The sequence below is a fragment of the Dryobates pubescens genome, chromosome 5 (assembly GCF_014839835.1).
Source record: "Dryobates pubescens isolate bDryPub1 chromosome 5, bDryPub1.pri, whole genome shotgun sequence".
NCBI classification, from domain to species: Eukaryota; Metazoa; Chordata; class Aves; order Piciformes; family Picidae; genus Dryobates; species Dryobates pubescens.
The window spans coordinates 22,025,153-22,047,971 of NC_071616.1; the positions used below are offsets into that span (position 1 = coordinate 22,025,153).

The 22,819-nt window shown below is 45.5% G+C and overlaps 1 protein-coding gene across 1 annotated transcript; it reads right to left on the reverse strand.

Moving 5' to 3' along the window:
- Positions 1 to 154: 154 nt before the first annotated feature.
- On the reverse strand, positions 155 to 22,538 carry LOC104304055 (inverted formin 2). The gene is made up of 5 exons (XM_054161773.1): positions 22,438 to 22,538; positions 3,083 to 3,491; positions 1,646 to 1,761; positions 1,009 to 1,168; positions 155 to 192 (listed from the first exon to the last, which is right to left on the reverse strand). The coding sequence occupies exons 2-5, from the start codon at positions 3,474 to 3,476 to the stop codon at positions 155 to 157; spliced, it is 708 nt and encodes a 235-aa protein (XP_054017748.1). The 5' UTR covers positions 3,477 to 3,491; positions 22,438 to 22,538.
- Between the last annotated feature and the right edge of the window lie 281 nt (positions 22,539 to 22,819).

Sequence of the window (22,819 nt, forward strand, 5' to 3'; positions counted from 1 at the left end):
TTAAGAGGGGCCTAGTTCCCATGTAACCGGTACACAAAAGCATGGTCTGCTTCACCCAGGTATGCTTCACACAGCTGAAGGCTGGTCAGCATTAAGTTTCCATAGCTACATTATTGCGAACCTCATTGATAAAAGAAAATTTAAACAACGATTCTTACCTTAGTTTGTCTAAAATATCCAACAGCTGAAGCCCTGGGAGAACAAAATAAAACATTGTCATGATGACCGACTCGATACTGATCTGTTATGATTTTTATATAATGTTATGCTCACAAACACTTTCTGCAGAGACTACATGTGGAAACATCTTCACAAGGATCTGTCAAAGTGGGTAGGGTCATCTGGTAAATGAAGAGACCCACAGTACAGGTCTGCAGCTGTGTGAACTGGAGTTACTGAGGGACACAGGCACTTCTGGGGCACGAGATGGCTCGTTCCACATTAGACATCTAAAATCAGTCAGATGAACAAGGCAGTCAAGTGTCTCTTGCTCTTCACAGAGGAAAATGGAGACTATGCTCACTACCTCAGATGTGTGCATTTATGTGAGGTGAATCTTCCGTAGGGCAGCTTCTGTGTGAGTAGACACAGGGTGAAGAAGCCTTACCTACTCTTACAAAGAGCTGCAACATATGGAAAAGTGGCTACCTAAGACAGTTGGTTACAGAAATGTATTAAAGAATCTGCTGTGATTCCAGAAAGGATCAAACCTATGGGACAGCAGCAATGTAAAAAAAAAATTTAAAAAAATTACAGATAGGTTGTTGAACAGAACAAAGACCAACACCACCAAAATACCCTAACCAAATAAAGAAAAATCCAACCAACCAGCCAACCAAAACAAACTCACCAAAAAAACAAAACCCAGAAAGGATTATTTTTCTTTAATATTTGCAGTTTTGCTCCCTAGTCCTCTTCAGTCACTTTATGGATGCATCTGAAAATAAAACTGCTTGGCAACTGGTTTTCTCCAGTTCTGAGAAAGTTAGGTGCAACAAATATCCTTACCTATGAACTCGTTTCTTATTTGTGTCCTTGTTCTTAGCTCTTCTTTCCCGAGTATGATGGCATTGATAGCACTCAGCAATGTCACCATGTATGGCACATTATCTGTGTTGGAGAGCTCGTTCATGATGACGCTGAATCGGTACTGCTGGTTCTTCACACTCTGTTAATAACACAAGTGATATTTCTGTTCACAGAAGACACAGGCATCTGCAGCTTTGGTGCAGGCCCTCAGAATTAGCATCTTAAAACCTGTTTATCCCACTGTGTGCAAGACAGGAAGACCCAGGTAGCACTCACTCCTCCATTGTGGAGCAAGGTCTGGTCAGAAAAGAAAGTCAATGAAACACCTCTTGGATCTGTTTACACTGGTAATTGATGTACCTGCCTGGGCTTATGGCCAGTGAAACCCATGGAGGTGGCACTATGTATTATGCTAATCTTGCAGTGCTTTTCCTGACAAGGAAAGACCTTCTGGCTGGAAGTCATTTGTCCAGACAAGTCACAGAGCACTGTGGACTAGGGCAAATTTCCTATGGCTTTCATCTAGTAAATTCCTGCCCCTCTTGCCAAAGTGATCTTTCTCTTGATCTACCTGCATGGATCAGAGCAAAGCCACACCTCCTGCTGCAGCACTTGCCTTGTAATGGTCCAGGGCATCCAAAGCCAAGGAGTGGCCATCTGATGAGTAAATACACAGTGCAGCCAGGAGCTCAAATACTTGCTTTTTGACCATGACATTAGTTGTGTCAAGTGCTAAAGAAAAACAAAACAGAAAAGAATTTATAATTACATTAATACTTTGCATCTCAGTGTCTTCTGCTACATGGCTTACAATCAGTGGTAGAAAAAAACCTGAAGGAGTGGAGCCAATATGTGGAAGATGGGAAGAAAAAATATCTCAATTTAGAGATATTCCATCCCAATAGCAATATTTGATAGTAACCTCTAGTGGGAACAGTAAATACTAGTTCAGGTACCCTATCAGCATTTTGGTGTTGCTTGTAGATGTTAATTTCCTCCACGTACTAGTGGTGCGATGCATCAGCAGCCAAGACCTCAGCACTTACAATCACACATTTTACTTCCCATTTTCACATGTGGGTATTCTCTAGAACAGCAGATGAACCATTTTCCTCAATTAGTGTGTCTTATTTTTAGTACAGAAACATCCAATGTGCATATCAAGCAGGCCAATTGTTCTAATCAGTCCTCATGTATTCTCTTTTTTTCCACTGTTCTTTCTCTGTGAGCCCTGGGACTTGGGAAGAGTGGATTAGACCATCTTATTTTTTCTTTATTAATGTGCAAAGAAGCTTGACTTCTGAAAAGCTCATGGAACCTATGTTTTTATAGCACAAACCCACCAGCTCTGTATTTCACGCTGGCTACGAAACACAGGGTGAAGAGGAAGGAAGAGGACTTCAAAACTGAAGAAGGGGGCAGGATACCTTTCACATGAAAGACATTTTAAAGAGCTGTTGATAAAAGTTTCTGGGCATTACTGTGAGCTCAGCTCTGTGAAGCAGCAGAGAACTTATCTTCCCAGCATCACCAAGTGCTGTACAATAAACCCTAGGAGATGCCCCACAGGTTTCATACCTAACAGCAAGCCAAGTGAATAGTGGGAGAAAGTTAAGTGGTATAACCTATCATCCTGTAGATGTAATAGAGCAGTGCAAAGAATGTGCTTTCTTAAGTGTAAACTGAGTCACCTTCCCCCCTCTTTTACAGGCTACAAGTCTCCAAACCCTTTCAATTCCTCTTCTACTGTCCTTGGGGCTTGCAAAGACTAAACAGCAAATGCCTGTTGACAGCTGAAGGACTTCTCATACCCACATCCTGGCTTCATCCCTGACTTCTCAGTAAACTCTGAAGACATTTGGGTGGAAAAGAGTCCATCTGATTAGCACTAAGTGTCAAAGGCAATGCCATTTTCAAGCAATATTATTTTAAAGAAGAAAATTATACCATTCACTAATCAGTTGCTATCAACAACTTTCAAGAAGCCCTCTGCCTGCAGGAGGATAAACAGCAGGCCACATGTGATGGGTGAGGCAGGAACATGTCTTCTCACCTTGGAAGAGTTTTCTTACGTAGCCCTCGTTGCTCACAATGTATTCGATACCTTTGTGAGAGTTCATGACTGCCCGCACACAGTTAATGCAGGTGAGTTGAAGCAAGGCATCAGAAATCCTGGCCACTCCTCGACCAGAGAGCCTGTCCAGAGCCTCCAGGAGGAGGTCCAGCCCACACAGCTCCAGGAACTGGACCATCCAGGCATCATCACTGTTCTCCAGTCGCTTCTTCAGCCCGGAGTAGTTCACCACTGATGGCATTTGCAGGAGACGGATGCAGAGCTCTGGCTCTGCGTTTTCCAGGTTGGCCTCTGACTGATCAGTCTCCTGGGGTCCAAGCTTCTCCTTCAGGGCAGCCCATTTCTTGTGGGCACTTTCCTTTTTGATTGACATGGTGAACAGTTTGTCCTGATAGAAAAAGAGAAGACAAAATGAGAACTTTTCTGGGTCAGCTAACAATCCACTGGCAGTCCTGTTTTTTCTCCTAATGCCTAGGATGTAAAGTTCAACCATAGTAGGTCCCCAACTCTCCCACATGTAGGACACACTATGGAACCAGTTCTCTGCTGAAGAAACGCAATTTATTCCCTCCTTAATCACAGACATTACATTCAGGCCCTGAAAACTCTGTAGAGAGACTCTTAGCACATCTAAGCCAGCAAATATGGCTTTAAAAGTAGCCAATTTACACCAGTCAATAGCCATTACCTATTTTCATGCAGTGAAAGTATAAGGTTGAAAGTGGTATCATCAGCTCTGAACTCCTTATGTCCATTAAACCACTTTAAAATCTCACTGTATTGGAAAAGATGTGAAGTTCTAAGCATTTGTTACAGGATGAAGAAATAATTTTGGCATATTGTGCTCACAAGAGCATCCTGTAACCCTGTTGTTTTTTGCCTTTGTTTCTTTTGGCTGCTGCAGGGGTTAGTTTTACAGCAGCACTCAATTCTTCTCCTCCTGCTTGATGTAACAGCAAGAAGGTTTGCAAAATGTGGCACTTGTGTGTGATAATGTGAGACCCCAACAGGTTGCAAGCAAAGGGATGGCAACAGGAGGCTAGTAAAACAGCAGCACATCTTCTCTGAGACATGGATCATCCCCTCCTGGACCATCTGCCTGAAGGACATGGCCTATTCCAGCCATGCTGTTAGCAGCAAGGAGGGTGAGGATGTGGTTCAGCACAGAGATAGAGAAAAGTCTAATTAACTATTGGTAGCAAATTTTATGTTGTTTTTGTTTGTTTGTTTGTTTGTTTTAGGCAGGACTATTACTATTCAGACTTACAGCAATTAAGTTACACAATGCAAGTCCTTTTCAAAGCTGAATGCAATAATTTTATAACTGAATTTCTCCCAGAGAGGATAGTTTGTCCCACAAAAGGGGACAAAAGGTCTCTTCCAACCTGGTTTATTCTATGTATTCTATGTATTCTAAAACTGCTCAACCTAAAACTAGCCACTCACACTACCTCACCTCCCTGCCACATCGTCAGGACACCTATTAGCCTGAGCTGATGAGCCAGCACGGGGCTCAAAATAACCTGGGGGCCAGATATCCCCAAAACCCGGCACCTGGGGAGCCTGAAGGGATTATAGGAGAGTCTTGCTTTCTCTTGCCAGCTCCAGCACAAGGGTTTCCAGACCTGCAACATGCAGGAAAAAAGGCTTGAAAAATCTAAACTGAGAAATCTCAGTGAGGTTTTATTTGCCACAAAGCTAATATAGAGGATAAAGGATGGACAGTTTCTAATGCCTGGAAATGTCTGTTATTGTAAAGCCTGTCTTGTGATTTTCCTTGGGGACTGCACTGTTGAGGAGGGTTCCTGCCTGCTTTGCTGCAACAGAGCCCCATGGCTTCTGGTTTACCTGAAAGTCTCATTTTGACAAATGGCAAATATATAGCCTAAAAGTTTATTCACAAATTTGATATCATAGGTTTAAACATGCGTCTTGGAAAGATGCAAAGTGGAATGGGATGTGATATTTGAGAGAGCTTGACCAATCCCCTTAGGAAAACCTGATATTAGGAATATGGGTCAGAGGGACAGTGGAGTTAGTGCAATACATCCATGGAAAATCCTTTCAGAGAGCTCTAGAGAAACCCTCTTGCAGAGTTTCCCTTTGTTTCAATGGGGAAAGAGCTGGCCAAGTGCCTGGTTGTTCACTGTTCTGAAAAATTATAATCATGATTGAAAACACAACATTGTGAGTATACCATCTAAGAACACACTGTACAGCTGAAAAGTAATAAAAAGGACCATATAAAAAAACCTGAAAACCCAAACAACAAACCCTTGTGCCAAAGTACAGACTTGAGTTTCTAAGATTTGTCATCGCTGTCTGCAGCCCAGAGCCCTTACTCAATCTGGGTAAAATTCTTCCTGGAGTTAGTCATCCCCAGTAGTTCCACTGTACACAAGCCCAGGAACTTGGGTTGGCTCAAATGCAACACTCTTTCTGGAGGGAGAGAAGCAAAAGTGTCCTACCACAGAGTCACAACGTCCTACACCTCTCACCACAGTGAGAGGGGCTGGAGAGAAGCTCCTAAGGAACTGTGGTCAAATCCTGCCCTGTGCTGTGCATGCAGCCCAGCAGTCCTCTTCAATTGCCTGGGATCAAGGCCAGGTCTTCAACACGGGGCAGGGTGGAGCACAACTCATCCTGCTCAGCCTCATTCTTCAGTGGCTTCTGCAAAGATCCTTGGCCTCCTGCCTGGAAGGCAGAATTGACTATCCTGGATTTTTTACTTCTGCACAGGGGATGGGTACATGCCCAAGTGCTGGCAGCCAGGGCCAAGTCCTGGCTCACTGGGTGGGACTTTTACCTCCTCTTGGCTCTGCCGTAACCCAGATTCTTCCTCTCCCCAAAGTGAAAGTGTGCACTGAGCAGAGAAGCTAGTTTTGAGCCCTGTGTGTGCATGGGACAGCCCTGTCATCCTGCCTGGTGCAAAGCCTGCAAGAGTAGCTGTTGAAGAAGGATGGTCTGGCTCATGCCCAGGCTCTGCCCTGCTCTGAGCTGCAATGGAGCTCATGCTGTTCAGGCAAGGGACTGCAGGAGTGGCTGCTGACTACAAGATCACTCTTCCTCAGTCTAACTTCTTTTTATATGCAACAAATTGGTTTTTAATTTGCACAGGACAAAATCTGTCTTATCAAACCCAGCATCAAAGTGGGCTTGCCTTTTGCTCCTAGTTGTACAAATACTTCCTTTATATATTGTATCAGCTACAGAAAGTCAGAGAGATTGTGATAGCATTACTGACCTTATGCTTAGCTCATTTCTGAAAATGAAGCTCAGTGAGTGCAACAGGAGTCAGGAAATAGCAACAGAGCATCCTGTTTACCAGCGGATTTGTTCTGAATTATCCTTTCCTCCCCACCTGCTCTGCACAGATGTGAAGCGATGAGAAACAAAGCCAAGCAAGGTACCTCTCCAAACAGTACTGGCTTGTGTTTTTATGCACTAAATTGAAGAAATTGGATTGATTAAATATTCTTTCTCATAGAGAATGCATTCTTTCTGTAGAGAAGGAAAAAGGATGGCTAATGTATTTAGTCATAAAAAGGGAATAAAATAAATAAGATCTGTACCATATAAATGGAAAGGAAACAAATACGGAGGAGACTGCAGTATGATTCTGCAGATGGTGTGATAAATGTGTTTACAAACACAGATATGAGTGATATATTATGATTGCCTATGAAACATTTTTCCATGTTTTCCGTGAAGCACAGTTGCAAAGCCTCAGACACATCCTTAAAGGGCTGCTAGTATCACCTTTTATTTCTGACCACAGGAGCTCATTAGCAGGTAAATGATCTCAACAGAGCAAGACAGATTAGGGATTAAAATGGAACGCATCTATCTGGCTGTCTCAGAGAGGCCGTTTAGACTACACTGACTGAGGGAAAGAAAGTCTCCTGATAAAAAGAGACCATGTGCTAGGTTTAAAAGGCTGAATACCTTCTGCTGCTTGCCAGTAGAAGGGCATGGAGACCCTTCCTTTTTGCTGTCCAGGCCACAGAGGAGGATGTGATGGTGGAAGCAATGTCCACAGCCTCTGTCCAGTCATGCCTTCAGCACCCATGGTCTGCCCTCCCCAGCCACATGCTCAGCATTAGTGCTGGCTGCTGCTCTCTAGGGCCCATCCTGACAGTGCTTGCTGCTGTTGGGACATTCACAGACCACAACAATCACTGTGATAACTGCAACCCTCTCTTCACCTAGCTTCTTCCCCTTAGAGGTTTGTTAGGCCTGCTGGGGAATGGCAAGTAAAGAAGTGTCCATGCAAAAATAGGCTTAATTTGAAGAGATTCCTTTGGGAAGCATAAAGGCATCATCATGAAGGCTTGTCCTCTTACAACCAGCCACAGTAACATTGTGATCCAGGGTGCTAACTTTTTGTATCATTTGCTTTCAGGGTTGTGATCCCTGTATCCATCCAACCTAGTTCATAAAATTTCCTTCTTCATTCTTTTTGAATCAGGTGCTTCCCAGATTCTGTTTTCTGTACCACTCTGTCCTTCATATCAGCTCCTAGGGAGATGGCATCTGTGGGAGATAAATCAGGGCATGTCAATCTCTTCCCCAAGCTGTGGAGAACAGAACTGCACAGCACAGCTTTCAGTCTAAATTATTGCATGCCTCCAGGATGTCATGGATCAAAGCAAGGACCTGGGAGGACATGTAAAAGGAGATTTGTTAGGGCAGCTAAGTATAATTGAATGAAAAAAAAAGTGATAAAAATCACAGGTCAAAACCATTAGAATTTTTGGGGCACAGACCTGTTGCTCATGATGCAGGATGGTGTTTGAGAGGGTATGAGGAGGTACTTTGAAGAAGTCTGAGAGCATCCAGACCCCACATGCTTCCCTCACAGCCCTCTAAGGCTTCCCTTCCCAAGGGAACACTGCTGGGACACACTGCTGGCCCTTAAGGAAAGCTCTTTTTTGTTGCTCAGACCCTTCTTTCTTCTTTGCCTGTTCCTGGCACTCGGGAGACCCTTCTGCCTGGCTGACTGCTAATGATAGTTTTTTCTTCTGGATAGTTCCAGTTTTCACTCTGCTGGTGGGAATATGCAGAGCCTTTGTAATTCGAAACATGTCAGACTTCTCAGTCACTATAAAGAAACAACATCCTAGCTTTGTACTTTCTAAAACCACTTCAAGGAGCATGATGGGTTTGTTCCTCCTCTCCTTTTGCTTTCATTTGTACTATTGTGTTTTCCTGTGCAGCATATGAACAGCTTGTGTGCATACAAGCTAATGAAATCATCCTCCTGTGTGCTGAAGGATATGGTGGGTGTGAGCAGAAGTCTCTATTTCAGAAAATAACCTCACCCCTTGGTGTGGGCCTGTTAATGTTGTTAGGAACCAACAGCACAGTCACTGTCTTACCCAGGGGAGCTGATAAAGGTATGGTGGGAAGTTGAAACATGCACACAAATGGCATGGTTTGCCCAACAGACTTTACCTCAGCACACAAACCAACTGCTGCTCCATACTTTTTCTACCATAACCAGAGGCCTTGGTCACATTCAGATCTAGGTATTCCTGATCCTCACCTGTATCAGAGGCCAGATGACTGATTTATGTTTAAAATGTTAAGTATTGGAATGAGTGCCCAATCTTGCTCTGCATTACTGAAGAAGTTCATGAAGCCTCCAGCACACTGTGCTGCCTTGGCACATCCCAGGCATAAGCAAATAGTAGGTGTCACAAAGCAGCACAGGTTGGCTGTATCCTCCGAGGCACTGCATTTGGGGAGCATTTTGTCTTGAGCGAAGAAGGGAGCAGGAACACACAGCCTGCTGCAGACAGCAGGCAGGAACTGTGCCACCCACATGCTGCTTCTGGCAGCAAACCCCCAGGAAAAGGACTTCTGTGCATAGACAAAAAGGACTGTGGCTGTACTGGTATAAATGCATATGTATTTTGCCAGCATAGCTTATGCTTTCACAAAGAAAGGAAAACTATGTTGATCTGATTCAGTCCCATCCATCACTATTAGGATGCTGAGTGCCAGCCCAGCAAATGGTATCATGTGAGGTCTTGGACAAGATGTAAATGGTGTCAATTCAATATGTGTTGGTAGTGGTGTGGTTACACCAGCACCTTCTTCCTCATGAGTGAATAAACAAGTAAATAATCATCCAGCTGCTGCAGCTACCACATACAAATCAAGCTTAAGTGAGACACTCGGATATATTCATGTTAGGATCTTTAGTGGCATCTAAAGCCTTATTTATATTTAAAGACTGCACTAGTACTTAGCTTTAAATGGATTGTTACAATGGTAATCTGTCTGAAGACAGTCAATAACCAATTTACTTTAACCTGGTAAGACAGGTTTAAATGAGGTTGGTGCAGCTGTCAGATCTTTGCTTCAGAAATGGCCACTGCCACCAGGGAGACCTGAACAGAAGCAGGGTGCCAGCCTTCCCCATCTGTTTGAGCACCAAATTGGCTGAACTAATTTAAAATGCCTTCCATGGTGACTATGAGCCCTCCAGTATCCTTACATGATACCACAGGCCTTTGGAGGTATGGCAGGTTTTGAGTTGGAGGGATGCCAGGTGGCAGCAGCAATCACCCAATGAAGAGGGTGCTGGCTCCCAGCTGTGCTGCAACGAACAGGGCTGCAAACATTTCATCCCTGTCTTATCAAGTTTTTAGCAGATCCACAGAAGCCAACGAGGCATCCTGACCCTAACTGGAAAGGAGAGGAACTGAGGTCTGGATCCTACAAAAATCCTGATGAGGCATAATGTGGATTTGGAGGTCCCTTCCACTCCCTGCTCCAGTACCCACATGCTTGTGCAAAGGCATCACGTACATCTAGCACCAAGTCCAGCATCAATTCAGCATTTGGGGATGTAATTTATTATTATGATTTGGGGTGACGTGAAAAGCAGGAATTGTTACCCAGCAACATGGACAGCATGGTGGTAACTTTATAAGATTCTCCTTGCTCCTGCTTAATGGGAAGCTGTCACACAGAGAGATATTACGAGAGCCAAAAACCTTTTACTACTTTGTTTTGTTTTTAAACACCTCCACGGGATGGCAACAGGACAGAGAAAACAGGCAGAGGAAAGAATTCCTACCTTGGAACTGAAGCCAAATAATTCCCTTGTCTCTCTCACACGGAAGGATCCTTCTCAGCTGGCTGTGTGAGCCTTCACTTCCCCAACCACTTCATTTTCTCCTCTGACAAGCAACCTTCAGACAATGAAGTCTATATCCCCAAATGAGTGTCTACAAATCACAGCTCTAAGAAAGTTCAACAGGATGTCCGCATCAGAGAGGTGCAAAAAAGTGACTTTTCTGTAGCCTCCAGGGAAAGCATTTGCATGTCATTTGTCACCCCCTTCATTCACTCTGTGCTGGGAGGCTGACACTTCCCCATGGCCTGGGACAGGGGAAGCTTGCACTGCACATCCACCCACCAGCAGTCCCAGCATGGAGTGACTCAGAGCAGGGAAATTATGAAAGCAGGAAAATGATGCAGCAAAGGAAAGACAAAACCCAAACCAAAAAACCCGCAACACAGAAGCATACTTGAAGAAAAAAAAAAAAAAAGACAAAGAAAAAAAAGAGCAAGAAGGAAGGCTGGGGTGGGTGGGATGAAGAATGTGGGGGTGGCAAGCAGTGAGGACAGCCCCTTGCACCTTCAGTCAGCTGCATGGCATTTTCTGGTTTTGTGGCTCTGGGGCTTTAAACTCTGCAAGATCTCAGAGTCTTTGAAATGCTGGGAGAGCCAGAACAGCTTAAAATAACAAGGATGCCCTACCTAATGCCTCCCACCCCAGGATAGGCAACTAGGAGAGCAGAGACTTTAAAAAGTCTTTTTAAGAGAAAAAGTCTGTGTGCCTTTCTGGTCAAGATTCCAAGTGGAAATTAGTTTGTAAGCCACAGCTGCAAAAGACATCCATTCAGCCTCTTGGGAGGTGTTAACTGGAAGCCAGTTATTATTAAACTGTGAATATTTCAAGATGGCTCATTTTAGCAGAGACCTTCTGCCTGGCTCAGGGTAGCTGTTAGGCTACAAATACTGTTTTTTCTTACTCTGTGAGGCCTCTACCCCGAACTGAATACCCAGATCAAAAGTTGAAGCCCTAGTGGGAAAACTCAGCTCTTGCATACGTGAGCACAGCTCTACCAATGTCAAAAATACACATCAGTCCAAATTCAACCAGCCTTTAAGAGACCAATATGGTCACGTGCTTTCTATTTAAGGCAGCTTCATCATAACAATTCAATGTGCAGGGAAATGACTGCACAGTTCCACATCCTGCTATAGGAAACACTCTGAGAGCATGTTTATACAATCAAGCATAAATGGTAGGGGTTGTAAGGGATGTCTGAAGATCATCTAGTCTACCCCTGCTAAATGCAAGTTCAAGTTGCACAGGAACACTTCCAGGTGGGTTTTGAGTCTCCAGAGAAGGAGGCTCAACAGTCTCTCTGGGCAGCCTGTTCCAGTGCTCTGCCACCCTCAATGTAGTTTCTCCTTAATTTCAAGTGATACCTCCTGTGTTCTGCTTTGTACCTGTTGCTGTCTTATCACTGGCCACCACTGAAAAGAGCCCAGGCCCATCCTCATGACCTCCACCCTTTACTTATATGCATTTATAAGACACACACCCCTCTCATGCTTCTCCTTTCCAGGCTAAAGAGCCCTAGGTCTCTCAGCTTTTCCTCATAAGATGCTCCAGTCCTTTAATGGTCCTCATGGCTTTCTGTTGTGTCTCCAGTAGTCTCCTGTCCCTCTTGAACTGGAGACCCCAGTACACAAACTCAGTTGCAGCCTCACCAGGGCAGGAGAACCTCCTTCAGCCTGCTGGCCACACCTTTCTTAATGCAGCCCACAATTCTGTTGGCCTTTTTGCCCATTAGGACACATTGCTGCTTAACGGTGAACATGTCCACCAGCACTCCAAGATCTTTCTCTTGAAAGCTGCTTTCCAGCAGATCAGCCTCTAATCGTTATTTCTCCCCAGGTTCCCTTTGCCCTCTCAAAAGAGCTCTCCTTAAAAAGGATGCACAAGCAAAGCCTTTAGCTCTTCACGAAGAGGTTTGGATGCACACCCCTGCCTTTGAAAGGGCACACATACTTAAACCTTCTGGAAACACAGAAACCCCCTGCCCTGGGCCTGGTGTGGGACCTGCAGAAGCCCTAGAGGATTTCAGCATGATGGCAGTGTCAGGACCACACTATCCCTATGCCACCATGCTGTCCTGTGAAGGACATCTCAAACCTTTCCTGCCAGTGATGATGTTGCAGTCCAAGTGCCCTGGGCATCTCGGCTGAAATGACAGGGCAGTGCTGCAGATGAGATCATTGTCTCATGCTGGTCCTGGCTTGTGGTGAGAGTCCAGGAGGCTTGAAACAGTGAGGGATCATTTCAGCTGGCAGATGGATCATAGGATGTTAGGGGTTGGAAGGGACCTTTGAAGATCATCAAGTCCAACAACCCTGCCATAGAATCTAGCTCAGGTTTCACAGGAACACATCCAGATGGGTCTTAAAAGCCTCCAGAGGAGGAGACTCCACAATCTCTCTAGGCAGCCTGCTCCAGTATTCTGTGACCCTCACAGTGAAGAAGTTCCTCCTCATGTTGAGGTGCAACCCCCTATGCTGGAGTTTATATCCATTGCCCTTTGTCCTGTCACAGGGTGCAATTGAGCAGAGCCTGTCCCCTGCCTCTTGACATCCAGCCCTCAGCTATTTATAAACATTTATTAAATCCCCTCACAGTCTTCTCCTCTCAGAATAAAAAGCCCCAGGGCTCTCAGCCCCCCCACATAGGGCATGTACTCCAGTCCCTCAATCATCCTGGTGTTGTCTACTGGTATCCAGGGAAAAAATTCACTCTTGCAGAACTTTGTTGTTGTTGTTAAAATTTGTTATCTTGATCTGAAAAGCACAGATTTTCCCACCAAGCAAAATGATAATTATGGAAAGAGTTCATTGTAATAGCCACCATTGTGCTTTATTTTATGAAGTATTGCTGGGTTTGTTCTTTTTGCATGGAGGCAAAGCAAACCATGGACTGCAGTTGTACATTATGAAGGATTTATGGAAAATAAAGTTATTTAAAATCCCCTTCTTTCACTACCACCTTCCCTTTCCCACCATATCTGCCCCTTTTCCACCCCACCTGCCCCATTTTCCCCCTTTTTCCCCTCAAATCCCAGAGCACCTGGGCTCTGTTGGAGTCTCCTCCCACCCCAGGTGTGGCCACTTGGCCCTCCCCACCCACTCCCCTTTTTAATCCATGCCAGGAAGGGCAGAAGCCCTAAGCTGAGCCCATCTGGGCAGAGGGATCCTCCTCTCATCACTGGTGAGTCCTCATGGTGCGCACTGGGTGATGGTGGTGGTGACAACAAAGGCCGGGGGGCCTGGTGGCCCCCCGGCTAGCTAGGAAGAGATTTGATGACTACTCCAATATCATCCACGGGTGCTGGCTGGGGCTGAGCTCCTCTGTGTGGTATCTTGGCTGGTTGAGGGTCTTGCTCCTGGCTCTGGGTTGGGTGCAAAAATGGTGGTGGTGGAGCAGAAGCTGCTTAGGCAGGGGGGAGAATGGTGTAAAGGGAGCAGGAGCTGCTTTGGGAAGATGAAGCAGGGTGGTGGTGGAGGAGCAGGTTTTGTTGTTGCTTCTCCTTGTTTCCCTGCACCCTGGGATAGGGCAGTCCAAAGCAGTGGTGGAGTCGCCCTTCCCTGGAGGGACTGAAAAGCCATGGGGATATGGTGCTGAGGGATAAGGGTTTAGTGGGGACCTGGCAGTACTGGCTTGGACCTGATGCTCTTAGAGGTCTCTTCAAACCAAAACAATTCTGTGTTTCTGTGACCCTTGGGGTAGGACATGAAACTACTTGGCAGGTGAACCTTCAGGCATCCAAGGAGGGTTGTGCTCTAGGACCATAGGATGTTAGGGGTTGGAAAGGACCTGTAATCACAGAATCCCAGAATTTCAGGGGCTGGAAGGGACTTCAAAAGATCATCTAGCCCAACCCCCCTGCCAGAGCAGGATCACCTACACCAGGTTACATAAGAACACATCCAGGAGAGTTTTGAGTATCTCCAGAGAGGGAGACTCCATGACCTCCCTGGGCAGCCTGTTCCAGTGCTCTGTCACCCTCACAGTGAGAAAATTTTTCCTCATATTTGTGTGAAACTTCCTATGCCTCAACTTCCACCCATTGCCCCTTGTCCAGTCTTTGGGCCCCAACAAGAAGAGCCTGGCTCCATCCTCTTGGAACTCACCCTTTACACATTTATAAATGTTAATGAGGTCACCTCTTAGTCTTCTCTTCTCTAAGCTAAAGAGCCCTCAGCTCCCTCAGTCTCTCCTGATATGGAAGATGTTCCACTCCCTTAATCATCCTCTGCCTCTGTTCTGGACTCTTTCAAGCAGCTCACTGTTTTTCTTGGACTGAAGGGCTCAAAACTGGACATATTATTCTAGATGTAGCCTCACCAGTGCAGAGTAGAAAGGGAGAAGACCCTCTCTCAACCTACTGGTCACACCCCCTTCTAATACATCCTAGAGTGGTACTGGCCTTCCTAGCCACAAGAGCCCATTGCTGGCTCATGGTCATCCTTCCACCCACCAGGACACCCAGCTCCCTTTTGCCTTCACTGCTGTCCGGCAGGTCTGTCCCCAACCTATACTGGTGGATGGAGTTGTTCCTTCCTGGGTGCAAGACTCTACACTTGCCCTTGTTGAATTTCATCAGATTTCTCCCTGCCCAGCTCTCCAGCCTGTCCAAGTCTTGCTGAATGGCAGCACAACCTTCTGGTGTGTCAGCCACTTCACCCACCTTGGTGTTGTCAGGAAACACTCTGTGCCCTCATCCAGGTCATCAATTAATATGTTGAACAGCACTGGTCCCAGTATTTACCCCTGAGGGTCTCCACTAGACACAGGCCTCCAACTAGACCCCATCCCATTGACCACACCTCTTTGAGTCCTTTCCTTCAACCTGTTCACAATCCACTTCACTATCTAATCATTGAGACCACACTGCCTCAGTTTAGCTGCAAGGATGCTGTGGGAGATGGTGTCAAATGCCTTACTGAAATCAAGATAGACCACATCCACTGCTTTACCATCATCTATCCACTTGTTTATCATCTCCTAAAAAGCTATCATGTGGTCAAACATGACTTCCCTTTGGTAAAGCCACGTTGACTGCTCCTGATGACCCTCTTGTCCTTGATGTGCCTATGGACAGTGCCAAGGATAAGTTGCTCCGTCACCTTTCCAAGAGCTGCTGCTGAATCACAGTGACTGGTATCTCACCTGGTGAACAGCCTGAGAGTAAACATCCTGAACATTTTTGTTCAGATAAGGCTGACCACAGCCAGGATTCTTAATGGCATATATCACACTTGTCAAGGAGAGCAAACCCAGATACTGCCAGGTGCTTTCCTGTGAGCTTGTCTGAATATGAACACTAATGAGAGTAACAGTAAAACATGCTCAGTTGCTAATCCAAGAAGTAAAGCATTTGTGCCATTTAAAATAAATTCTTGCAGAAGGGTGGCTTAGCATGATTTCAAAACTAATCCACTCCAAACATGCTTTCAGACTGTTTTCTCTACTACTGGAAGAAGTTTGAAGTCCCTATTTTATAATGCAGTAATCCTAGAAAATTGCCTGGCTTAACTCCTTCACTTTGCTACAGTTTGTGGTCCAGTTGTTTCATAAGGACCTAAAGTTGTCCTCCTAGGTTATCTTTCCCTTTCTAACTTGGTCTTGGAATTGATGTGAAAGGATTTTAATATAACTCAACCAGCTGGAGGTTTATGATGGAAAATTCTCATGCTTGGGCAAAATGACCTTACTATACATAGGACTAACTCACATGCAAGATATCTTAGACCCACACTTTGATCTCTTTTATGTTTTGATATGAATTTAAATCTCTTCAGAAACACATAGTTGGTATTGTTTTTTTCCTTTGCAAAGAAATCAGTTGTTCAGCCACATTCTCAGGTTTGCAAAGTCAGTCCAAAGAGCTGTAGTGCTTTATGCCAACTGAGCATGTGGCTGCCATTGATCTTTGAGAGGAAAATCACTATATTTAACTAAAAAAAAATACAACTAATATTTGGATATAATTTTATAAGTGATTAATCTCTACACATATGGCTTGCTCCAATACTTGCTTACAAGCATTATCAGACCAGGGGTTTGGGAATTAGACTTGTAAATCAGTTTAGCTTTGTGATAGACCTTTCCCTGACTTCTCATCTAGCTAAGTAGAGGCATACTTAAGGCTTGGTAATGGTTGTGGAGGTTCAGTCAATTTCCAGTAATGGAAATAACAAAACCCAGAATTTATCCCCAGGCTTATAAAAGATGCCTCAGGACTGGGTAAATACTAAATAACTCATGAATATTGGACAGCTTGTTCTGAAATGTGGAACTACAGCCCATCAGTGCATAAACAAGTGAGCAGAGCCCAGCAGGCTGGAAAGCAGCCTTCTGAAGAAGAAATGGAGCAATTCAGCCAGGCTTCAGATGTAAGCTACTTGGGGATCTGGGCTCCACATCAGCATGATGTAAAACAGAAGGGAAACAACACATAAAATGTGTCAGGGAAATAAAAATATTTGCTGCCCATTTCACCTTCATGGTGGGCTCAAATTTGCACTGCTTGTCATAGAAGTCAAGAACAAGACATGTTCATGAAAAATCCCTAAATTGCATAGCCCACGGCTGAAGTGCCAGGTAATATCACAGCCAGATTTCTTTTTCCACACAAACTTTTTTTGCTCTGGCTCAAAGCACATTTGCTTTACTGCATTGCATACACAACTGAAAGTTATGCCAACCAATTCTAAAGCATTTCTTCTTTCCTTTTTTTTTTTTTTTTTCTTTCTCCCCTTAATAGCAGAAGTAATTAATCTGCTTCAGAGACTGAATCAGTCTTTTCCGAGCTAGAAACACACAAAGGAGGAGATTGTGGCTGTTTCTGGGCAGGCAGGAGGCTTACTCACACAACCACAGCAGCAGAGGCTGCCACCCACGGTCCTCAGCTGTGGGCAGCAAAGGGGTCAAAATCCTAAAGCTGATGGAAAGAGATGATTTGCCACCCCTTGCTTTCATGGCAGGCTGCAGGAAGAAAACCAACACCTACAAAGCTGCTACCTCGTAGTATGGAGAACTTCTGTTTCCACCTGGGGCCTCTGTTAGAAGATCATGCTGAGGCTTAGCTCACTGCTTTCAGTGAATATCATACAATGATTTAACAGAAAAGCAGGAAGAGCCGAGGAGCAGACAGTTCCCACACAGGGGAAGCCAGCACAATAGAAGCTACACAGAGAGAGCGAGCTGCCTCATTAAAGATAATGCAATTGAACTGACAATGTGGAGGTTAACAAAGTTATTCTTCAGCCAGGCTGACACAAACAGAGCTGCTCACCAAAGCTATAAATAAATACATGAAAACAATGCCATCTTCATTCATTGATCTGGAGAGAGGAAAGAGGCTCTGCTGCTGCTTTCCTCCCTTCATCACTTCCACCTGACAAGGCAGACTGGAAAGGCTGTGTCTCCAGTAAAAGATGAGCTCACTATACAGCCCTGCAGCCCGTGGGATATGGATGGGGAAGGGACTGGTGTGTTCCCCTGCTTGGCACTGGTCTTGCCAGGGATTGAGAAGGACAGACAGCCCTGACTCCCCATGGAGAAGCTTGCTGCAGAGCAGATGGGAGCAGAGCAGACTTGTGGGTCTCCGAATCCATCTGACCTCTGCAAGGGTAAAATCACCAACATTTTCCTTTTTGAACTACAACTAAATTTAGAGGTTTTATGGTTGCAGAGTGTCTCTTTTCCCACACTTTCCTGGAGTGAACTCTGAATTCTTTTGTTGTCCTCACTTGTTAAAACATGACTCCACTCTCCTAGCTGGAAAAGTGGAGACCCACACAACCCTGAGGTGGCCTGCTGCCACCAGTGATACCTCAGCATCAACCATCAGCATGGGACAAGCAGAGGCAACGCAAGGTTTTGCAAATCGGATCTGGGGAGAATTCAATGTTACTGAACCTGTGGATACTCTGTGAGCTGTGATGTGACCTATCAATGGGAGTTTCTCCCACTTCCTTTTTAGTGAAGGTCTCCCAGCACAAAAGATTAATTGAGGAAATCTGAACAGACTACAAAAGAGCAGCAATGCAAATACCAAATCCTTCCTTTACCTTTAAACATCTTTCCAAATTAATGCCGTAATTAATACGTCAGCTGAGGCAAAATGATGGTCATGGCAAGAATAACAAACGGGAAGTCAATGAAAAATAGCACCACCTGGTGGCATTTACTATAACCACGCCAAGTTCAACATCGTGACCTACAAACCACTAGACTTGGCAGCTCTATTTGTCTTTCTTTTTTTTTTTTTTTTTTTACTGGACAGAGTATGGAAGTAAAGTCCCTTCTGAAATGTTATTTTTAGCTTACTGAAACATTTTGGAATCAGATGAGTAACTCCAATGCTGGGATGAGGACTTTATCCACTGGCTCTCAGTCCTTCTGGCTTAGCCCAATCTCCATTGTCAGCTCAGTAAGTTTCTCACAGCACTTTGAAATACACCTTCAATTGCTGCAGAGTTTTGCAAACACATTGGACTGTGGCTTCAGCATTCCCAGCACCTCAAAATGTCAGTTCAGGTATCAAACTAGTAGAAACAACTGAATCTATGAATGGTACCTGTTAATTACATCAAATAGAAAAGTCATCATGCTTTTAGACCCTCTCCTGGTGATTTCTGCCAATGCAGACAACACAGTAACAAACATTCACCTGCCACATCGTACAACCCCTTACTTTCAACTGCAGCCACTCTTGCAGATGTTAGGTTGTGACTCAGGGGCTCATGAGCTCTACGCACCCGTTTCCATTTGTTTCCACATTTAGAGTTAGCTCCTTGTCTATCACTGATGACATCTGGTAGCAATCATAAAGCTTGGCTGTTGTTCACTACTTATTTTTCCCTAGGAGAAAAGAGCCAGATGATACTTGCCCTGCCAAGGATCCTGAGTGGCACTGGGAAATCACACAAAATGCCTTGAACCCTTTTTTTGACGCATTCCTGCCTTGTGCTTTGCTCCAGTTTATGGAGCATGCCTGCAGAACTGGAGCAACAGGAACGCTGTTACAAGCCCATGTCAGGCCTATCAGCACCATTCCACCCTCCGTTAAGAGGAGAAAGCCAAGGCTTGAAAGTTGACATAACTTCTTTCCTGCTCACAGTTTGGTTTTAGCATCTTGGATGAAGGCACAGGACTTCAGAGCTCTCTGTGTAATTATAATACAGAGTGCTTTTTGTGGCCACAGAGAGATGAAGCAGGCTCTGCAGCACAATACTCACGAGCACTGTATGATAAACTGCTGTACATGCAATGCTGAGAAACACTGGAATAAACTCGAGTTTGGTGCATAATACCAAAGGGGTTATAATACATTAGGTCAGAAGCACGTAGTTATTCTTGAGCCTCCCTCCTGCACTGGGTTATCATGCTGCAGGGCTATACCTAGCTTCTACAAAATATTTAGCTATTTCTCACCTAGTTAGATAAAAAGCAATGTACAGCATTAACAAATAGAACAAGGATAACTCCTTGTGATATGTTTGTTTGCAGCTAGCAACTGCAGTATTTTACACTGAACAGAGTTTCCTGTCACTGTGGGATCCTATGAGTTTGTTGATTCAGTGGGTGGTATTTCCTCTGAAATAAATTGATAGACCTTATTGCAAATATTACAAGGATATTCAAACAGGAGTTGAATCTGAGCTCAGATAGGAGTTTGCCTGAAGTTCCTCCAACTGTTCTAGCTCTATGAATTTTGTTTACTCCCTAATCTAGGCATTGTGTTGCTACCCACTGACAAATTACACCCATCTTCTACTCATGGCTGGTTAGGATAAAATGGTGGGATTAAAAATCCCTCATCAACAGAATGATTGTTGCAGGGGGAAAAAAAAAAGGCAGCATGGAAGTAAATGGGGAAAAGAAGGGCAAAATGCAACTTAGATTGCTTGGATAAGAACAATTTTCTACACAGTTGCTCTGGGAAACTTATCCAGCATACCTGGCACACAAGAAAGGGGTAGAGTTCAGATTCCAACACATCTGAAGTGGAGCCACTTTCTGTGCAGCTCAAGGAACCAGGACTTAAGACACAGAAGATGAAAAATTGTAAAACATAGGGTCCGGATCTAAAGGGCTCAGGGAGCCAGTAATATGGAAGGGTAACTAATGAAAGTGAGGGAGACTTTATTCTACTTAACATCTCCCTTTATGACAGAGCTAATGGGAGAAAGCTGGAAGAATACTGGAGCAGCACAGTGTGGGAATATGTAGTGAAAGTAACATTAATAAGAGAAATGGAATAAGATTTGAGCTGACAGCAGAAAATCCCAATTCCTCATCCTCATTGCAGGATGAGAGGAGACTGAGGAGGAGGTTAATTACAGTACCTGCCAGGTGAGATATTTGTTTCTAGATGAGGTGTCCAAGCATGAGAGGCACTGAATGGATGTCTGAGCCCTGCTACTCTGCTCATCCACCAGGAAGTCAGAGAGTGAGAAGCCCAGCATAGGATTGCTAGGGATCAACAGAAGCCAGAACACTCTTCACGATAGCGGATGCCAAGTTCTAGCTTGTTTAGCATTGCACAGCTGAGATAAAAGCATGTCACTCCTATTGCTATACTGATAAGAGGGAAAAACTTCAGACTGAGAGAATTATGCAATCACAGTGCAAATACAAAGTAAGATAAAGCCTTACATTGGGGAAAAAAAATTATAATGCTAGGTTGGTAAAGTTCTGAAAGTTTTCCCTCCTAGGATACTGGGAATGAATGAATTACAGTGCTGTGCAATAAGGCATAATATCATTCAGTTGCTTAAATTTGCTGACCTGCTGGGTCCCTTCCTGGCCTACATTTATATTATCTTTTACACAATGGGTCTTGAACACTGCTTGCATTTTCAAAGCAAAAATTCTTGGATGAAAGCCTAGAATAGGATTATGAACTTATAACAGGACTGAAAAAAAACCAACCTCACAAGTTCCTGCAATCCCTCCCTGCCCTCAAGTTTTGGCTGCCACTGCTCCTCTGTGTTGTGGACAAACAAGCTTAAGTGGATGGAAGAGAAATGGTATTAATGGCCAGATAGCCTAAATTCTGAGCAAGTAGGATGATTTCAATCTTACTGTAACTCTGTTGACTCCAACTTTTCTTTTTAATTGATTTTAGCCATAAGTTTCCTTGCAGTCAGTGAGGGAGCCTGATGTGTTTCACAGCCCACTGTGTTTACTCAGAGAAATTCCTCAGTCTCAGGAATCCAAGAAAAATAACATATGGTTCACAATGCTGATCTGGTACAGGGAGGGAGGAGTATGACCACTGGTTTGGGGTACTTCTCCTGTATATCTGAGCTCACCTTCCCCACCCCCAAGCTCTGGAATTTGGGTGCTGATGTTGCAAGAAGCCACTTCATCGTTGCAGAGCTATTGAGCAAAAGGGGAGGATGAGGCATGAGAGAAGTATTTGAGTGAATCCTGGCAGGGCTTGGGAGACCTTGTCCAAAACCACTGGATAGTAGAATCTTTCAAAATAAAAGCCTGAAACTGGCCCAGCTGCAGAAACAGACACAGCAACTGTACACTCTATGCCCTTCAGTACATGCACTGTCACACCCAGGCACAGCAGGACCACATCCTGCCAGCACATCTCATCATACCTGCAATCGGGACCACGTTGCACCTACACGTTATACTGTTGCACTGGCGATCTGAACCACATCACACTGGCACATTGCACAGTGGCACCTGCAGTCCAAGCACATCCAGCCCGCACACACAGTATCTTCTTAGCTGGAACCCGGCCCGGCTCCCACCTGTATGTTCCACCATTGCCCCAGCAGTTTAGATTCGTCCTGCCTGTATATTGCACTGTTGCACTTGCAATACGGACCGACTCCTGCCCATCCGAAGCGCCGTCAAGCCGGGAGCCGAGCCCATGTCCCCGCAATGAGCTGGACTGTCACACCTGCAGCCCAGCTCAAGTCCCACTTACGCTTCCCCACCGTCGCACCTGCAATCTCCCCTGCCCCTCGGCCAGCAGCACCCAGCACCAACTCCGAGAAGCCTGCGGAGCTGCCGGGGTCCTTCCTCCCCGGTCACCAGCCCCGCGTCACCAGCTGGGACCAGGGAACAACCTGGGGGAGGATGCCCAGCCGAGCTGCATTCTCGGGAGAGGGGTAGAATTCCAACTTCTCCCGACCGTGAGGTCCCCGTTCCCGCGATCACCCCGACAGGGGCCCGGTCTTACCACGGGGGCCTCCCGCAGGCAGGGAGATGCGAGGCGAGGAGCGGCGCGGCGGCCAGCGACCCTCCACCGGTGCCCGCAGCCGCCGGGCTCTGCCTGCCCGCCCGCGGGAGCCGCGCCCGGTTCCGGGGCGGAGCGCGGGCGGGGCGGTAGGGTGGGGGGTCTGAGCCGGCCGTGCTGGGGAAGTTTCTCCTCGCCCGGCGAAGGGTCGTTGCGAGCCGGCCCTGCGTCCTATCGAGGACGAACGCCGGCGGCAGAGCCTCTCCGGAGCTAAGGTGGAGCGTCCCCTTCGCCGCAGCGGGATTCTGATCATTCCCCTGGGAGGGATCCTGCTGTCACCCTTGGGCATCCTGGAGGCTGGGGCTGCCCCCTGCCTCGCGTCTAA

Bases quoted from the DNA above. Each gene is read 5' to 3' on its own strand.
- LOC104304055 (XM_054161773.1), bottom strand. From the start codon at position 3,476: ATGTCAATCAAAAAGGAAAGTGCCCACAAGAAATGGGCTGCCCTGAAG. The intron at 1,762-3,082 runs GTGAGAAGACAT...GTTTTTCTTTAG, and splicing joins CGTAAGAAAACTCTTCCAAG to CACTTGACACAACTAATGTC. The intron at 193-1,008 runs GTAAGGATATTT...TTGTTCTCCCAG, and splicing joins AATAAGAAACGAGTTCATAG to GGCTTCAGCTGTTGGATATT.